The sequence below is a fragment of the Cebus imitator genome, unplaced genomic scaffold (assembly GCF_001604975.1).
Source record: "Cebus imitator isolate Cc_AM_T3 unplaced genomic scaffold, Cebus_imitator-1.0 Scaffold121, whole genome shotgun sequence".
Classification (NCBI taxonomy): Eukaryota; Metazoa; Chordata; class Mammalia; order Primates; family Cebidae; genus Cebus; species Cebus imitator.
In genome coordinates this window covers 4,975,577-4,995,205 of record NW_016107436.1, presented here as the reverse complement: position 1 = coordinate 4,995,205, position 19,629 = coordinate 4,975,577, and the positions used below count along the sequence as shown (strand labels likewise).

The following is a 19,629-nucleotide window of genomic DNA, read 5'->3' as shown; positions in this document are numbered from 1 at the left end:
ATGAACCAAAAAGTTAGCCAGACATGGTAGTGCGTGCCTGTAAGTCCCAGCTACTTGGGAGGCCGAGGTGAAAGGACTGCTTGAGCCCAGGAGGCAGAGGCTGCAGTAAGCTGAGATCACACCACTGCACTCCAACCTGGGCTACAGAGGGACCCCCATCTCAAAAAAAAAAGGGGCCTGTAATCCCAGCACTTTGGAAGGCTGAGGTAGAAGGATTGCTTGAGGCCAGGAGGAGTTTTGAGACCAGCCTGGGCAACACACTGAGATTCTGTCTCTACAAAAAAACCATTTTTTTTTTCAGAGCAAAGGTTTTATTTTGTACCAAAAAAAAAAAAAAAAGAAAGGCAATTGAATTGTTTTGAAGCTGAAGGGCATGGGCAAAGGGGGTCCCCAGGCAGTGAACTCCCTGCAGGTGGGTTAGGGAGGGATGAAAGGCTCTGACATACAGGTTATAAACGCCATGGCTATGACTAGTGTCAAGCTGCTTGCTGGTATTTTAAGAAAACCAGACGTCTGGATTGGACTCTGTGGTGTTCTCCGAAGGACAACTTTGTCATACAATCTCTGTACTTACTGGAATCGATACTTGTATTTGTCTAGTACCAAGTTACATGCACCAAATTATAAAACACTTTTCCATATTTTCTCGCTGAGACTCCCAGGGCTTTTAATATCTCCAGAATATATTTTTCCATTTTCCATATGACTCAAAAGTAATATAAGCTCTAAAAAATCTACTAAAAAGTCTCTGCAAAAAGATGATGAAGAGGACTCTTATGAAGAAAGTGATCATGACAAGATGAGCGAGCAGGAAGCAAAGCTTGAGGATGACCCTACTACACTGAAAGACTATAAAGCCGTGGAAAAAGCAGTGCAGTCTTTTTGATATGATGCTGTCCTGAAGATGGGCCTAGACATTGGGAGAAACAAAGTGGAATATGCATTCTACAAAGGGGAACTCAGGCTGAATGAGGAAAAATTATGGAAGAAAAGCAGAATAGTCAAAGTGGGAGATACACTGGATCTTCTCACTGGAGAGGATAAATATTTGAGGAGAAGACTGAAAGTAAAAAATACAGTGGTGGTACAATGGTGGAAAATTTAAAGTTGCTTAAGAAGAGAATGTCTAAATAAATGGATTGCTTTTTAGCAATAAAGCTGCTTTCTAGTGGCAGAGGATGGGGTCAACTGAGAAAAAGGACATTTTTATGAAAATAAAGTTCAGTGTTTGTGGGGGAAATTTTTTTTTTTTTTTTTTTTTTTTTAGTAAATTAGCCAGGTGTGGTGGCATGTCCTAGCTACTTGCAAGGCTAAGGCAGGAGGATCATTTGAGCCTAGGAATTCAAGGCTAAAGTAAGCTAAAGACTGTACTACTGCATTCCAGCCTGGGCAACAGAATAAGACTCTATTTCTTTAAAAAACAAAAAGCCTCTAAATAAATACTGCTGATAATTGGTACTAGTTTGATCATTTCAGTAGTTTAAACTTGTACAACTGGCTCTGGAGAACAAAAGGAAGAAAAGAAACACAGAGAAGCAAATGGAGGAGAACTGGAATTCTCCCAGAGAAAAAATCATATTTGAAGCTGTCTCTGAGCATACTCAGATAGCAGCTGATTACATACTCAACTGATTACAAGATCTTAACTGTATGAATAACCTAGGGAGGACCACAGCACAGCAGGCAGAACAGAAATGAGAAAGCAGAATCTACAAAAATGAGAATTATTGGTTCAGTCTACCTAAAGCAGCTGGAAGCTGCAGTATAAGCTGGCAAACAGAGAACCAGAGATAATTAAAAACAAACAAACCAAAACCACCTATAACCTGTCCATTGATACAAGGCCCCTGATATCTCAGCTTTGGGGGAAGCACAGTCTGCCTGTGATTACACTGGAGACTGATTAAGTTTCCAAACGGCTAGCCTTAAAATATTTCAAGAAGTGGGCAGAAGTCAGAGGCAGCTCCTTCCCACTGCAATGTATTTCTAACATTGTTCAAAATAGCTAACAACATGTTTCTGTTTTCTTGACAGAAGGCACTTACTGCTTGCTTGGCAAGAAAACCAACTCAGAGGTCTTAACTGCAGGGAGGCCAATCAAAATTCCTACTGCAACCAAACAAGTAGGAACCTGTGACACAGGTATTCCCCAAAGCAACACTTTTTAAAAGCCATTTTTCCCCAAGCTTTTGGCCAAGATGCACACAAATAATTTTGTGAAGGGAAGATCATGCAATCTAATGGCTAAAGTCAGCAACTAGGAAGCATTAGGCCAAGTTTATCCAACCCACAGCTCATGGGTCACATGCAGCTTAGGATGGCTTTGAATGTAGCCCAATACAAATTTATAAACTTTCTTAAGACATTATGAGGTTTTTTGTTTTTTCTTAGTTCATCAGCTATCATTAATGTATTTTATGTGTGGCCCAGGACAATTTTTCTTCTTCCAATGTGGGCCAGGGAAGCCAAAAAGATTGGATACCCCTACATTAGGCAAATTACTTAACTTCTTTGTGCATTTCCCTAAATGTAAAACAGGAAAATACCTATTCCTCAGAAATGTGTTGAAGCTATAGAAGATAACAAATGTGAAACCTCACAAAAAAAAAACAGCAACAAACATTCAAGGTTGAGCCTGGGAAACACAGTGAAACCCTGTCTCTACAAAAAAATTTTAAAAATTAGCCAGGTGTGATGGTGCATGCTTGTGGTCCCAGCTACTCAGGAGGTGGAGGTGGGAGGATAGTTTGAGCCCAAAAGGCTTAGGCTGCAGTGAGCCATAATTGTGCCATTGCATTCCAGCCTAGGCAACAGAGCAAGACCTTGTCTCACAAAAAAAAAAAAAAATCAAGGTTGTAAAGACAGTTAAGTACTGTACAGTATATTCAGAACACAGACTTGGGGATGACTCTACCTCTTGCTGGCAGTATGATTCCAAGCAAGTTATCTGACCTTTCCATGCTTCAATGTCCTCATCTGTAAAATGAGGATAATCATAGTAATACCCAACTCCTAAGGTTTTGTGAGGATTAAATGACTTAATATATATGAAGGGCTTAGAATGGTAACTGACAAATAGTGAATGCTATATGTATTAGCAGTTATTATTAATTGTATTCATGTCTGAAATATCCTATATATAAAACAGTGAAATCACTATCAAGTGAAAGGAACTGCCACAGACCAGGCTGGATTTCTGATCTACTAATTGTTAAAGGATTTAAAGGCTAATAATATGCACCAAAGAAATATAATTTGAAAAACACAGTGGGAGGTGAAGGAGTTCACGCATCACACCTAGGAGAGAAAACTTGCTGAAATAACCTTTCCAGACAGAGGGAGAGTAAACTGTACTGTAAACTGTACTAATGTGCAGCCCTGAGAAGTACTGAAAACACAGACCCAGCACATAGGAGGAGCTTATCGTATCTCTTGCTTGCCTGGGTTATGGTACAACAATGACTTAGAAGACACTATAACGAGAATTTTAAGATCTTGAGAAACTCAGGGAAAGAGTACTCCAAAATTTAGGAAGATTTTTTTTTTTTTTGAGACAGAGTCTTGCTCTGTTGCCCAGGCTGGAGTGCAGTGATGCGATCTTGGCTCACCGCAACCTCAGTTTCCTGGGTTCAAGCAGTTCTCTGCCTCAGCCTCCCAAGTAGCTGGGATTACAGGCATCCACCACCACACCCATCTAATTTTTTGTATTTTTAGTGGAGATGGGGTTTCACCATCTTGGTCAGGCTGGTCTTGAACTCCTGACCTCGTGATTCACCCACCTCAGCCTCCCAAAGTGCTGGGATTACAGGCATGAGCCACTACACCTGGCCATTTAGGAAGGATTTTTACAAGTGAAAGGAGATAGGGAAAGAGATGGCAGCAAGAAGAAACTACACTAAGCTTGTGCATTGAGATCTCACAACATACACAAAACGAGAGTTCTAAGATGGAAGTCTTCTGTATCTCTTTCTGAACCAAAAATTTCTGCTTATTTCAATAAAATATGAGTAAACACCAGTTAGGGATCATGGAACTTCCTTTTTCCGATGGACACTGCTTCACTGTGCAGTATCCATCTGAAATACATTCTGAAAGCCTTCTGGTATGGTTGCAATGCAATTAATTATCCCTCCATTACGTCCCAGGACTCTCTAATGAACCATGCAAACCAAATTTATTAAACAAATTCCATGATTCAAGGCAAAAATCTTTGTGTGGGTGAAGAAAAGGTCTTGGTGTTATCAGCTGATATTCTGGATAGGTTTTAAATATAAAACCCAGCTACAGTCTGCAACCTTCCAGTAGTTCCAAAGGAGGGACCATAAAAAGAATGTTGTTGCCGGGCGCGGTGGCTCACGCCTGTAATCCCAGCACTCTGGGAGGCCGAGGTGGGTGGATCACGAGGTCAAGAGATCGAGACCATCCTGGTCAACATGGTGAAACCCCGTCTCTACTAAATCTACAAAAAATTAGCTGGGCATGGTGGCGCGTGCCTGTAATCCCAGCTACTCAGGAGGCTGAGGCAGGAGAATTGCCTGAACCCAGGAGGCGGAGGTTGCGGTGAGCCGAGATCGCGCCATTGCACTCCAGCCTGGGTAACAAGAGCGAAACTCCGTCTCAAAAAAAAAAAAAAAAAAGAATGTTGTTAATGCTCAGTAATGTTAAAAGCATAATGGTATAATGGAATGGTAATAACACCAATCTGAATTATGTACCATCTTTCATTAGAGACATTTACACTCTGACTAATTGGTGTCACTTCTTCTTTAATGGCAGAGGGCGCAAAGAAATAGCACGCAAGATTCCAAGGACTTACTCACGATTACGCAGTGACTCAGAAGCAAGCTTGAGGCTGAATCAGTGTCCTGATTTCCACAAAATCTGTGCCCCTCTCTCTGTTCCAGGTGTGCTTATAAAGCTCTTTTTCATTTCTTCCTGAATTTCCTTGGGCTCCTAGTACACTTTACTGAGTGTTCTGGGAGAGACAGCTCGGGGACAATGTGCCCCTGGACATAGTAATGCTGCCACAGGGGCTACTGTAAGAACTCAGAGCTGTAAACAAAGTACCTCTCTGTGGCATGAGCAAGTCATTCCTCTGATCTGTAGTGCTGACGAGCTTCTTTAAAATGTTATAATCTTTTTTATTGTTTAGAGGTCGGGGGGAGGGTCTCATTTTGTTGTCTAGGCTGATCTTGAACTCCTGGGCTCAAGAAATCCTCCTGCTTTGGCCTCCCAAAGTGTTAGGATTACATGTGTGAGCCACTATACCCAAATCTAAAGTGTTATCATCTTTTTAAAAGCAATGATTTAGGGCCAGACACAGTGGCTCATACCTGTAATCCTAGCACTTTGGGAGGCCGAGGTGGGCAAATCAGTTGAGGCCAGGAGTTTGAGACCAGGCTTGCAAACATAGCAAAACCCACCTCTACTAAAAATATAAAAATTAGCTGGGCATGGTGGCACATGCCTGTGATCCCAGCTATGCCAGAGGCTGAGGCATGAGAATCACTTGAGCCCGGGAGGCAGAGGTTGCAATGAGCCAAGATCATGCTACTGTGCTCCAGCCTGGGTGACACAGTGAGACTCTGTCTCAAAAAGAATAAATAAAAACACTCATCTAAACATCTTATAGTTTACTATGGAGGAGGGGAGAAAGAATTGTTATTTATGCTGTGTTAAAACTACTATGTATAAAGATTAATGCTTCAGTTCCAGTTCAAATGAAAATCAATAATTTCCAGGGCTATAGAAACTTCAGGGAGAATACAAATACCTTAAGTATGTTATGGGTTTGAAAAGCTAACTGAACTATAAATTGCTAATCAATCAATTGCTTCTGTTTTTTTTTAATCCCCACTTAATTACAAAAAGGACCCCAAGTGCACTGGAAGGAACTGTAAGCCCTGCTCCCACAAAGAACAAAATTAAATACCGACCATCACTAGTTTTCTTAATAATGTTGAGAAGTATGAATGAAGACCTGGATTAGGCTCTAGAGAAGTGATTCAGCCATTATTAACATTATAGATGTTGACTTTAAAAATTTGTAAAAAATAAATGTATAAGTAAAAATAAAAACCAGGGAGGAGGAGGAAGAAAAACAGTAATAAAATTTGTTTTAAGGGCTTTTTTTTTTTTAGAGACAGGATCTCACTGTGTTAACCAGACTGGTCATGCATGAACTCCCAGCTTCAACAGATCATCCAGCCTCGGCCTCCCAAAGTGCTGGGATTACAGGTGTGAGCCACCATTCCCAGCCAAAAATTTAGTATTTTTGAACAGTATCTGAAAGAATGATATTTATGAAGCTGCCCCTTTTGCATAGAGTAGTCTGGCTTTCTATAAGAAAGATACAAGCCAGAAAACAGTACCATTTTAATTAAAGCTGGTGCGTATGAGGAGAAATACTGAATGGCAGTATGCATACTACCTTCAAAGGAAACACCACAAGAGGCGAGAAAAGACAACATGAGTCACTGGGATTGAAAAGAAGAGACTGACATGGAAGACTGAACAAATACAATGGATTTAGTGAATGCTAAAGTAGTTTGCTTTCAAGCTTTCCTCTTTTAGTTCAATCTGCATCACTCTGACTTTCTTTAAAGCTGTGTGGGAGAAGAGGAGGAATAAAATTTTGCAGAAAGAAAAAAGCATTGCTCAAGAAATGTGTAGAGAAAAATTTCTTAAGGTAAAATTTTTTTATGAGGACTACTTCTTTATCTTATATCTGGTAAAACAAATATCCAGGTAGCTCTTCTATGGAGAGAAAAGAATCAAGTTCCCCTTTTAGGGACAGTGTACCAGTTCATGCAACATGACAACCTGATTTCTAATTTAACAAGCGTTCTACTTTATGTCCTGCCTGGGATGTAAATTTAACAGAAATAATGATGTTGTTGGGGAAATATAGATTCCAATAGAGCATTACTGATCTGCATCATATTCAATTCTCAACTAAAATAAAAAAAAAGGATTGGGGATTATTATGTAGTATTAGTATATATTGGTATGTAGTTCACTGAAAATGGAAAGATGGAAAAAAGAGACTCAAAGTCTAATCATCTACTCTTAACAGTCCCGTGGCATTCACCACTTAAGTTTTAGGAAAAGAGTTAACACAAACCCTTAGAGGGCTAATCAAAGATTAGAATTCAGCACATTGGGGCAGGCATGGTGGCTCACGCCTGTAATCCCAGCACTTTGGGAAGCCAAGGCGAGCAGATCACTTGAGGTTAGGAGTTTGAGACCAGCCTGGCCAACATGGCAAAACCCCATCTCTAATAAAAATACAAAAATTAGTTGGGTATGGCAGCAGAAACCTGTAATCCCAGCTACTAGGGAAGCTGAGGCGCGAGAATCTCTTGAACCTGGGAGGCGGAGGTTGCAGTGAGCCGAGATTGTACCACTGCACTCCAGCCTGGATGACAGAGCGAGACTGTCTCAAAAAGAAAAAAAAAAAAAAAAGAATTCAGCAGTGTTGAAAATTCAACAGTCCTGAGAAACAAGAAATCCCCCATTTGGGCCTAAAAACAAGATCTTGAGAAATTTCCATTCTTTTCCTTGCTATGGGAAATTTGGGGTAATAAAATATAGTGCACATTTAATATTAGCAGTTGCTACTGAAGTCCCAAGAATTCAAACTGATTCCCCTCCTTTTTTTTTTTTTTTTTGAGACGGAATTTCGCTCTTGTTACCCAGGCTGGAGTGCAATGGCGCGATCTCGGCTCACGGCAACCTCCGCCTCCTGGGTTTGGGTTCAAGCAATTCTCCTGCCTTAGCCTCCCGAGTAGTGGGGACTACAGGTGTGAGCCACCATGCCCAGCTAATTTTTGTATTTTTAGTAGAGACCGCGCCCGGCCTCCCCTCCTTCTAAGAAGGCAAGTGAGGGCCATTTACCCAATTACCTTAGTGTAGACAATTACCTTAGTCTAGACTTGGATAAAAGAACGATCACAAAGTCCAATGGGTATTTCCAACTACTATTATATGCTCAATATTTTTATCCTCATTATAAATTTTATTCACTGTTGTCAAAATCGAACAACAGAGTAAGTTCAGCAACTTAACCACTAGATTTTTAATTCTGTAAGGGCAGGGGATATGTTTTATTCATCCTTCAACTCCTAGTACCCAAGACAGTGTCATCACATAGTTGGTGCTCAATAAGCATTTGACAAAGTAAACTGTTACCATGTAAAATGTCCGAGTCATCTTCAACAAAATCAATGTCTCTCAAGTCCCATTCTGCATAATTGTCAAATTCCTGTTTGGAGGAACAAAAAAATCCCCACCCCAAACCCATCAGCTTTGATTAATGTCTTTATAGTAGACATGCTTTAGAAGTAAACAGAAAATACATCAGCAAACACTTGTTAAAAAAGACTAAATAGGCCAGGCACAGTGGCTCATGCCTGTAATCCCAGCACTTTGGGAGGATGAAGAAAGATCGCAAGGTCAGGAGTTTGAGACCAGCCTGACCAACATGGTAAAACCCCAACTGTACTAAAACTACAAAAATTAGTCGGTCATATTGGCACACACACCTGTAATCCCAGCTACTCAGGAGGCAAAGGCAGGATAAGCCCTTGAACCTGGGAGGCGGAGGTTGCAGTGAACCAAAATAGCGCCACTTCACTCCAGCCTGGTGACAGAGAGAAAAAAAATCACCAAAAAAAAAAAAAAAAAAAAAAACTAAATAGGGTAAAAGGCCACAATACTGACACAGGTAATAGGAAGTCTAAGAGGCTTATAAGCAGTAGTGACAAGAGAAAATTGGAATAGTTATGAGTTTAGGAGTAAAGCTAAACATATTGCTCTAAAAACTAAAATTAGTCTGAGCCAGGCACAGTGGCATGCACCTGTAATCCCAGCTACTCAGGAGGTATAGGTGGAAAGATCACTCAAGATCAGGAGTTCAAGACTGCCTAGAAAATAGAGCAAGATCCTATCGCTGAAAGAAATAAAGTCAGTTCATTTCTCAGAATATTTAACTTGATTAGACTTTTAAATATTTAGGTAAGAAAACGGTATTTAATAATCTACCTTTTATCTTTTGAGGGGTCTGTTTATTCAGTAATACCACTTATACAGTTCAATGGGTAGATTTGTTCAATGGGTAGATTTGTTCATATTCTATTCAATGAGTATAATGCATGAGTATAGAGTCTACAGGGCAGTTCTTACAGTATTACTGACCATGAACAAAATGCTGACCTGGGTGTCACGAGCAAAACTGCCTGTAGTTTGCTAAACTTTCAAGTTATCTTCAAGATCTTGGACTACCTTTTTTTTTTTTTTTGGAGACAGGGTCTCACTCTGTCACTCAGGCTGGAGTGCCGTGGGGTGATCTTGGCTCACTGCAGCCTCAAACCCCCATGCTCAAGTGATCCTCTTGCCTTAGCCTCTTAAGCAGTTGGGCCTACAGGCATGTGCCACCATACCCAGGTAATTTTTGGTTTTGGGTTTTTTTTTTTGTAGAAACGGACTTTTGCTATGTTGCCCAGGCTGGTATCAAACTCTTTTTTTTTTTTTTTTTTTTTTTTTTTGAGACGGAGTTTCACTCATGTTACCCAGTCTGGAGTGCAATGGCGCGATCTCGGCTCACTGCAACCTCCGCCTCCTGGGTTCAGGCAATTCTCCTGCCTCAGCCTCCTGAGTAGCTGGGATAACAGGCACGCACCACCATGCCCAGCTAATTTTTTGTATTTTTAGTAGAGATGGGGTTTCACCATGTTGACCAGGATGGTCTCGATCTCTTGACCTCGTGATCCACCCACCTCAGCCTCCCAAAGTGATGGGATTACAGGCTTGAGCCACCGCGCCCAGCTGGTATCAAACTCTTGAGCTCAAGCAGTCCACCTGCCTCAGCCTCCCAAAGTGCTGGGATTTACAGGTGTAAGCCACTGCACTTGGCCAAGCTATCTTTCAAGATGTGAATTAGATGATAAATCAAGAGACTTGTGGCTACATTCACATGACTTTTAATTTCACGGCTGAGCAAGGAACATACACTTTTTATACACATTCGTCATTCTTTATATACCTGTGGATATACGACAGGAGTCAGTAAACTACTATCCAGTCTACTGCCTGTTTTTGTACACAAAGTTTTACTGGAACACAGGCATACTCATTTTTCTTGTATTATCCCATGCTGCTTTAGCACAATGACGACAAAGTGTAGTTACAACAGAAACTTTATAGCATACAAAACCTAGAATATTTACTATCTGGCCTTTAATAAAAAAAGTCTGCCAATCCCTGATACAGTACAATCTTGAAAGCCCGTAGGTGTACAAGAACCAGACTACAGAAATTTCATACCTAAGAAAGTGGAAGCCAGCACTGATGCAACTTAAGAAATGGCTTTTCTTGGGGTTTTTTGTTTGTTTGTTTTTTTGGAGACAGGGTCTTGCTCTGTTGTCTAGGGTACAGTTTAGTGGAATGATCACCACTCACTGTAGGCTCAACCTCCCAGGCTCAAGTGATCCTCCCATCTCAGCCTCCCAAGTTGTTGAGACTACAGGCATGTACCACCATGCCAAGCTAATTTTTTATTTGTAGAGACAGGGTCTTACTATGTTGCCCACGCTGGTCTCAAACCCCTGGACTCAAGCAATCCTCCATTCTCAGCTCCCAAAGTGTTGGGATTACAGGTGTGAGCCACTGTGCTGTGCCCAGCCAGAAACAGGGTTTTTAAAATTTTGTGTTGTTTTGAGATGGAGTCTCACTCTGTCACCTGGCTGGATTGCAGCGGCTGCAATCTCGGCTTACTGCAACCTCCACCTCCTGCGTTCAAGTGATTCTCCTGCCTCAGCCTCCCAAGTAGTTAGGACTACAGGCATGCACTACCACGTCTAGCAAATTCTTGTATTTTTAGTAGAGACAGGTTTCACCATGTTGGCCAGGATAGTCTCGATCTCTTGATCTCGTGATCTGCCCTCCTTGGCCTCCCAAAGTGCTGGAATTACAGGCATGAGCCACCATGGCCGGCCCAGAAACAGGTTTTTTGTTTAAAGAACTTTTACTGTTCCATATGTGAAAATGTTTCAAATGAGAAAAGGCACTCACATAAAAAAATGTGGCTGTCTAAAGGCTCTATAAATTATAGTACTTTGAAAAAAAATCTCCTTTTAGTTGTATGGTATCTATGGTGAGACAGAAGGCTCAAGAGAAATAAAAACAAGTTTTTCCTACTTTGTGCTAAAAACACGTTTCTCCTACCTCAATGAAATCTGCTCGAGCTGGCATGTACCCGGCCATGTCCCGAGAAAGCAAGGAGTCAAAGGTAGGTCGGGGAGGGTCATCTGTAGCTGGAAGAATTTAGAAGTTTTCTGAGTTAATTAATACAATATTGGCATGAAAACAATGACATAAAAATAGTCCAATAATAAGTAAAACTTAAAATGGTTTTTCTAAAAGGAAAAGTGAAAAAGATTAAGTATTATGGGAATAGATTTTTTAAAAAGAAAAACTAACTCAAGTAATCCTTTAAGTAAATATAGAGAAATTTCTTCCGATTTTTGTTTTCCTAAAATGAAAGGAAACCATGACTTTTTTCTTTTAATATTACAGAACCTAAATATTTACTGTTAACTTCAGCTCCCTTCCCCCTTAGGACTAATCTCAATTTACAAAACTCATCCAACTGAGAGGCAAAAAGAAAAAAAAAAACCCAAAGGGGATAAAAAAACCAAACACTGGAATTGGAAGTTAGCTTGAATTAAGTCCCAGCTGTAACACACACTAGTCCCATGACCCTGCACAAACTAACCTTTCTGAATTGGCTTCCTAGTGTGTAAAACAAAAGCACTTGCTTTGCCCAGCTCACTGGGTTGCCGTTGGGAAATAAATGGTCTAATGGATTTGAGAACAAAATGCTAACATCAAAGTGCTATCCAAATAGGTGGTATCAGCTGGGAGTGGCTCACATGTGTAATCCCAGCACTTAGGGAGGCTGAGGTGGGCAGGCAGATCACCTGAGGTCAGGAGTTTGAGACCAGCCTAGTTAACATGGCAAAACCCCATCTCTACTAAAAACACAAAAAATTAGCCAGCTGTGATAGCACGCACCTGTGGTACCAGCTATTCAGGAGGCTGAGGCACAATTGCTTGAACCCAGGAGGTGGAGGTTGCAGTGAGTATAGAGTGTACTCACTGCAACCTCTCAAAAAAAAAAAAAGGGAGGTATCACCAGCCTTTAAGTTAGTCAACTATAAAACTGTTTCTAGAGGGTATGAGGAAAGAGAAAGGGAAGGGGAACCATTCTTATTTCATTACTTGTGCCCTCGGAGTCATTCAGGAAAGATGGTCATTTATAATTCATCGTGTTTTTGGTTATACTTTATTAAGAGACCCACTGGTCCCAGAAGCACATGAGATTAAAAAGTTCGCTATCACTGCCACAACCAAGTGAACAAAGATAACAAATTGCTTCTTGGGAGCAACACTGGGGCAATTAATAATAATGAGTCAAATACTGAAAAAAAAAAAAAACTAAAAAGTAAAAAAAAAAAAAAAAAAAAAAAAAAAAAAAAAAACTTGTACTCAGAACAGCATAGAAACAATATTCCCTTTTTGACATCTTATTTTACAAAAGAAAGCAATGACATTAACTGATATGTTCAAAGGACTCACGGTACGTGGAACTACACATTGGCTTCAAGCACCTTGATGTCCTATATAGAACTCTTGACCCTTAGAATATGTTCCTTCCTTGCCACATTATGATCCTGATTCTTTTTTTTGAGATGGAGTTTCACTCTGTCACCCAGGCTGAAGTGCAGTGGCGTGATCTTGGCTCACTGCAACCTCTGCCTTCCTAGTTCAAGTGATTCTCCTGCCTCAGCCTCTTGAATAGCTAGGACTACAGTTGTGTGCTACCATGCCCAGCTAACTTTTAGACTTTTAGTAGAGACAGAGTTTTGCCATGTTGGCCAGGCAGGTCTTGAACTCCTGACCTCAAGTGATCAGCCTGCCTTGGCCTCCCAAAGTGCTGGGATTACAGGCATGTGCCACTGCGCCAGGCCAATCGTGACTCTTAAATACAAAGTCCTCCTATCTTCCATGATATTATTAATTGTCCAACTCATCAAATCACTGTTTATCTGCTACTGAAACAAGGCCCAAGGATGAGCGAAGTGTCTCTTATCAAGATAGGGAGGCACTTACAGTGAAATGGAATGGCTGTGTCAGCAGTTTTTGCTTCCTCTGCTTGTTTCAGGTTCAGCAGGGTAGACGCAAACAGAGGGTTATTGATGAAATGCTTCATATAGTGCTTCTCACACTCCTCCTTGGTCTTGGTGCACATTTGATTGGCTACATCCTGCCTAGAGGATTGTCAGGAAAAAGAAAGAAGAAAGTAGTACTCTAATTTATACATAATAGTAAAAGCATCATTTGCTCTTTCAATATTTTAAGTCATATCCATATAATGACTGCACTCTGCTATTTCTAAACTGGTATCATGAAGGTATCAGCAGAACAATAAGACAAACATAAGCCTAGATTGGTGTAATCTGATGTTCCAAATCTTGCTAGTCTGAGACACAGAAATAATGACTAAGAAGTCCTTTCCTTTCCATTTAAAGATGATGACGGGAAAATCTGTAAATTCTCCTGTGAGCTAGGCCCTAGAGAAATAATTGCTAGAAATAATAAGTAGTGACTTCAGAACGTTCAAAATATACAGAAATATAATTTTATTTTGCATAATATCTTATGGTTTACAAAACACTCAGGTAAACATTTCTTTACTAGTGCTGTGAGATGCCAGACACTGAGTTAGAAATATTCACAACAGCATTTAAGTTAAACCGCGTATTAAATTTGTGGTATGGGTATTGTTATTAACTCAATTTCAAAGAAGAAAAAATTAGGTCCAAGAGAATTAATAAACTTGCTTAAGAATCTGGCCAGGCACGGTGGTGCACACCTGTTTCAGCACTTTGGGAGGCCAAGATGAGAAGATGAGTTGAACCCAGGAGTTCAAGACCAGCCTGGGCAACGTGGTAAAATCTTATCTCAACAAAAAATACAAAAATTAGCTGGGGATGGTTGCACATGTGTAGTCCCAGCTACTCGGAAGCCTGAATGGGGAGCGTCACTTGAGCCCAGAAGGTTGAAGACGCAGTGAGTTGAGATCATGTCCTGTACTCCAGCCTGAGCGACAGAGCAAGATCCTGTCTTTAAATAATAATAAAAATTTAAAATTAGCTGAGTATGGTGGCACACACCTATTGTTCCAACTTCTTGGGAGTCTAAGGAGAGAAAATCCCTTGAGCCCAGGAGTTCAGGGTTACAGTGAGCTGTGATTGCACCACTGCATTTCAGCCTGGGTGATAAAGTGAGACTGTCTCAATTTGGGGAAAAAAAAAAGAGCCCTGACTTGAGCCAAGGTAATGGAGAGGTGGAGGTGGAAGTCCTCTCCTCAAGGTCTTTTTTCCACAGCGCTTCACTTGTCCTCCCCTAAGGCATCACTCACTGTATTCTGTTTTGTGTACTTCAATCACTTGTACAGATATTTTGAGTCCCCCTGCTAAACTAAAAGCTTCCTGAAGGCAGGATGCATCTCATAATTCTTGGCTCTAGCCCACTCACTGCCAAATTTAGTGCCTTATCCACAGTGAGTAGAGTAGAGAAGCTGTATCTTTTTTGTGTTCTTTGTTAAGAGAGGAGAACAGACAGAGAAGATTAGCCTATTTTAGAGATGATGGTAAGCAAAACTTTAAAAACTAGGCTAAAGATGACTAGCAAGCTCCTCACAAGTGATTACTTTTCTACCTCCTTTGGTATTCCTCATTGTACACAATATTTTATGATGCTTAATAAAGAATGAATGAATGAATATAAGCAAAATGTGAAATAAATTCAGGTCTCCTTTTTCAGGTCCTTGGACTTCAGGGAGGCAGCAGAGTTTATTCTAATGAACACCAAGAAAGATTATATACACTACCAAGTCAGGACAGGGAGGACCTAATTAAGAGTCCTTCAATAATAAGCTATGCAATTATGAGAAATCATTTCAACCCCCTAGGCTTCAGACAATATGTGAACAAAATATATTCAATAATGCCTCCGCTATCTAGTTCATAAAATAAAATCATCCATATGAAAGCGTTCCCAAAGGTAAAAATTAAAGTGCTGGTATTATTATTAAGTGGTGCTGCCCCCTAGGGCAACAGCAATGAGTGATGTTCAATTCAGCCAGTCTTGGACTAAGGCAGGAAAGCTAAAAACACAGAACATTATCAGAAAGCCTGTGAAACTTGAATCTTAGGTATGACCATCTAGGTAAAGTCCAATTCACTTAAATGACTAGGGCATCTATAACCAACAAAAATGCATAAAATCAGAAGGGAGCAATAACTAATGAAACTAAACTTCCCTACTATTCAGAAAGGAATAATCAATCTTTCCATTGGTGATACATCGAAAGTGGTTCAGTTATGGACCACTAAACATCCCATATTCTTGTGACACATTTTGGCATTGGAAAAATAATGTCCAAAAGGGACAAACTTGTCTCTAAATCACGGGTTGATAAGAAAGCAATATATATTTTCTCTTCCTGAGGCTCCTTCCTTTACTCTTCAACAACAGCTTCTCTTCTGAGCCCACTAGGGCAGGACAACTCTTAACATGAAGTTCTTACCAATTTCCAAAGCCACAGTCCATCACAGCTTCTAAAAGGGCCATTTCTTCTTGAGCAGTCCAGCTGGGGTCAAGGACAGGAAAATCTGAGGTCTAAGGAGAAAAAAGTTTTACTTAAGAACAGAGATAAAAATGGAATCTAGGGGCCAGGCATGGTGTCTCATGCCTATAATCCCAGCACTTTGGAAGGCCCAGGCGGGCAATCACTTGAGGTCAGGAGTTCGAGACCAGTCTGGCCAATTCGGTGAAACCTCATCTCTACTAAAAATAAAAAACTTAGTTGGGCATGTAGTCCCAGTTACTCAGGAGGCTGAGGCAGGAGGATCGTTTGAATCCGGGAAACAGAGGGTGCAGTGAGCTAAGATTGCACCATTGCACTTCAGCCTAGGCGTCGCAGCGAGACTCCATCTCAAAAATAAAAACAAAAAAAGGAATCTAGGAACCTCAACTGTAATACTAGTTTATAGTTGAATGATGAGAGATACCTAAAGTACATTCTTATTAGTTGTCTACCTCTCCCACTCATTTCCACAATTAGCTAGAAGGGCTTCCATATCACCTATAAATGCCATGCAATTCATGCAGATATATATACATTTTTAAACTTAACACAGAGGTAGAGATAAATATTTTAGTATGTTCCCATTTAGCTAAGAAAGAGGAAAATACAAATATGTATGTATTTTTTTAAATGGAAGAATAAACCACACTTTTTTTGTTGTTTTTTGTTTAAGGTTACCTATGGGGAAGAAGAAAGAGAACAGGGTAGAAAGAAGAGGGATAGAAGCCCAACTTTTCTGATTGGTCTGGAGTTCAAGAAGAGGCTAGCCAACCCCATAGAAATGGTGAAACCCCATTTCTACTAAAAATACAAAAATTAGCCAGGTATGGTGGCACACACCTATAGTCCCAGCTACTCGAGAGGCTGAGGCAGGAGAACTGCTTGACCCCCAGAAGGCGGAGGTTGCAGCGAGCCAAGATTGCACCACTGCCCTCCAGCATGGGTGACAAAGCGAGACTCTGTCCCAAAAAATAAAAATAAATTTCAAAATCTTAAGAATAAAACGCAAAATGTAACAAACTTGGAAATCAATTTGAAGGCATAAACACACAGAAAGGAACGATTTCAAGTGATTCTGAAACACTGTAATTTTACTAAATATCTCTAAGTAGGATATACCTCAAAAACAAAAGAAATTGCCAAATATTAAATCATTCTTTAGTATTGGCAGTTGAGATTACTGTATATGTATAGGTTATGAGGTAAATCAAATAAATAATTACGTTGGTTAGTGTTACTCAAGTGTAATTTTTGGCTTGGAGAAAAAAAAAAAATCTAGCGGTAAAATCTGTGAGGTTATACAAAAACCTTGTAGTTGGCCAGGCATGGTGGCTCATACCTGTAATCACAGCATGTTGGGAGCCCTAGATGGGTGGATTTTTTGAGCTCAGAGGTTTGAGGCCAGCCTGGGCAACATAGCAAAACCCCCATCTCTACAAAAACTACAAAAATTAGCTGGGAGTGCTGGCCCATACCTGTGGTCCCAGCACTTTGGGAGATCTGGGTGGGTGGACTGCTTGAGCTCAGGAGTTCAAGACCAGCCCGGGCAACATGGCAAAACCCCGTCTCTACATAAACTACAAAAATTAGCTGGGCATGGTGGTGTACACCAGTGGTTCCAGCTACTTGGCAGGCTGAGGCGGGGGGATCTCTTGAATCCAGGAGGTAGAGTCTGCAGTGAATTGAGACTGTACCACTGCACTCCAGCCTGGGCAAGAAACTCTGTCTCAGAAAAAACAAAAAACAAAGAAAACCCTTGTAGTCTTATATTTAAATTTAAACTTTTATTATGAACTCACTCATAATTTCCTAACACTGTTCATTGAAAAAGTCTAAAAAAATGACCAACCCAGTAGGAATGGGCACTTCTACTACCCAGTTTGTAGTCTTTAAATACTATTCCAACTAAAAGGAACCAGGACTCCTTAAAGAAAAAGCTAATGGGTCAGGAAATGTATAAGACCAGACTAGAACATTCTGTCATACTGGAAAAGCAAAGCTCTTCTTTTTTTTGAGACAAAGTTTCGCTTTTGCTGCCCAGCCTGGAGAGCAATGGGGCTGCAACCTCCGCCTCCCAGGTTAAAGTATTTCTCCTGCCTCAGCCTCTCATGTAGCTGGAATTGCAGGAATGTGCCACCACGCCCAGCTAATTTTGTATTTTTAGTAGAGACAGGGTTTCTCCATGTTGGTCAGGCTGGTCTCAAACTCCTGACCTCAGGTGATCCACCCTCAGCCCCCCAAAGTGCTGGAATTACGGGCATGACCCACCGCGCCCAGCGGCAAAGAAGCTCTTAAAGACTATAAAGGTCGTATCAAAAAGATTCAGAAGTCAACTTACAGAGGCTCCTGTTACCTAAAAATGGAGTATTTTGAGCATCAATAAGGATAATAATCACAAAGGATTGAAACACACCAAATATTTTAAATATGTAGAGGATGCTAAGGAGCCAATGCATATTTTCAAACACAGTAAATAATGGGAAGTAATCACCATTTATCTTTCCTTTCCTGTACAAACTTTATTCAGAGGGACCACATAACAATGAGAAATTTCTAACTCATAAATTAAAATGGGTGATAGAATTAAAAGATTAATGTTTTGCAATCCTTGGTGAACGAGCAGATCCAACAATGATCCTAAAAGAACCTGAAGTAGTCATTAAATGTAACTACTAATTTATAGGAAACAAAGAAGACAGAGGAACACATTAATCAACAAAATCCAGAGTGTACTAACATCTGTAAGACAAACAATCCAGTTTTTAAAAATCAAACAAATAATAAGAAATGATAGAGAGAAGCTTCCGGATTGCTGAACACCTGGAGGGTGTACCCAGAGAGGACAGGAAAGCTCCGTGCCCCCTTCCACACACACCCTGCATCATGCATCTCTTGTGTGTGGCTGCTCATTTTTTAACATCACCAGTGTTAATCTGATACAATAAAATGAGAAGGCACTTCGACTCTGTTCTTCCACCTAAACACCTATAATCCAAATCTAATCATGATAAAATATCAAACCTACGAAGATAAAATTGAGAGACACTGTACAAAATACATTTCAACCTGTCAAGGTCACAAACGAGGAAAGCCTAAGAAACTGTCACAGATTGGAGAAAACATTATGACTAAATGCAATGTGGGATCCCCAATTGGATATTGGAACAGAAAAGGACATTTGGGGAAAATCCAGAGAAATCTGAGTAAAATCTATAGTTACTAGTATTAAAGCAATGTTCATTTCTTTCTTCCTTTTTTTGAGATACAGTCTTGCTGTGTCAACCAGGCTGGAGTGCACTGGTGTGAACATGGCTGACTGTAACCTCAAACTCCTGAACTCAAGCAATCCTCCTGCCTCCCCAACCCACGTAGCTAAGAATACAAGCATGTGCAACCACACCTACCTAATTTTTAAATTTTTCTGTAGCAATGGGGTCTCGCTAGATTGCCCAGGCTGGTCTCAAACTCCCGGACTCAAACGATTCTCCTACCACACCCTCTCAAAGTGAATTACAGGAAAGAGCTACCACACCCAGCCAATGTTCATTTCTTAATTTTGACAAATGTACTATAATGTAAGGTGTTAACATTTGGGGAAGCAGGATGAAGGGCATATGGGAACTCTCTGTACTACGTTTGCAACCTCAGTAAACCTAAAACTGGCTGGGCATGATGGCTCACACCTGTAATCTAGCACTTTGGGAGGCTAAGGTGGACAGATCTCTTGAGTCCAGGAGTTTCAGACCAGCCTGGACAACATCGGAAAACTCCATCTCTATTTTTCTATATATTTAAGAAAATAGGCCGGGCGCAGTGGCTCAAGCCTGTAATCCCAGCACTTTGGGAGGCCGAGGCGGGTGGATCACGAGGTCAAGAGATCGAGACCATCCTGGTCAACATGGTGAAACCCCGTCTCT

The 19,629-nt window shown here is 40.6% G+C and overlaps 1 protein-coding gene and 1 pseudogene across 6 annotated transcripts in view; one reads left to right on the top strand and one right to left on the bottom strand.

Annotated features, from left to right (window-relative positions):
- The window catches only part of TADA2A (transcriptional adaptor 2A), a 69,168-nt gene that overhangs the window by 28,721 nt on the left and 20,818 nt on the right, over positions 1-19,629 (bottom strand). For 4 of the 5 annotated variants that reach the window (XM_017539880.2, XM_037742501.1, XM_037742500.1 and 1 more), the window contains 4 exons: positions 15,653-15,744; positions 13,171-13,328; positions 11,224-11,312; positions 8,191-8,263 (listed from right to left, as the gene is read on the bottom strand). In XM_017539880.2, coding sequence (XP_017395369.1) covers positions 8,191-8,263; positions 11,224-11,312; positions 13,171-13,328; positions 15,653-15,744 — 412 coding nt within the window. The remainder of the gene's footprint in view (positions 1-8,190; positions 8,264-11,223; positions 11,313-13,170; positions 13,329-15,652; positions 15,745-19,629) is intronic. The other variant, XM_017539881.2, reaches the window with a different exon arrangement.
- On the top strand, positions 407-1,234 carry LOC108312122 (annotated as a pseudogene). The gene has a single exon (XR_005202045.1). The product of XR_005202045.1 is annotated as a mitochondrial transcription rescue factor 1-like (transcript).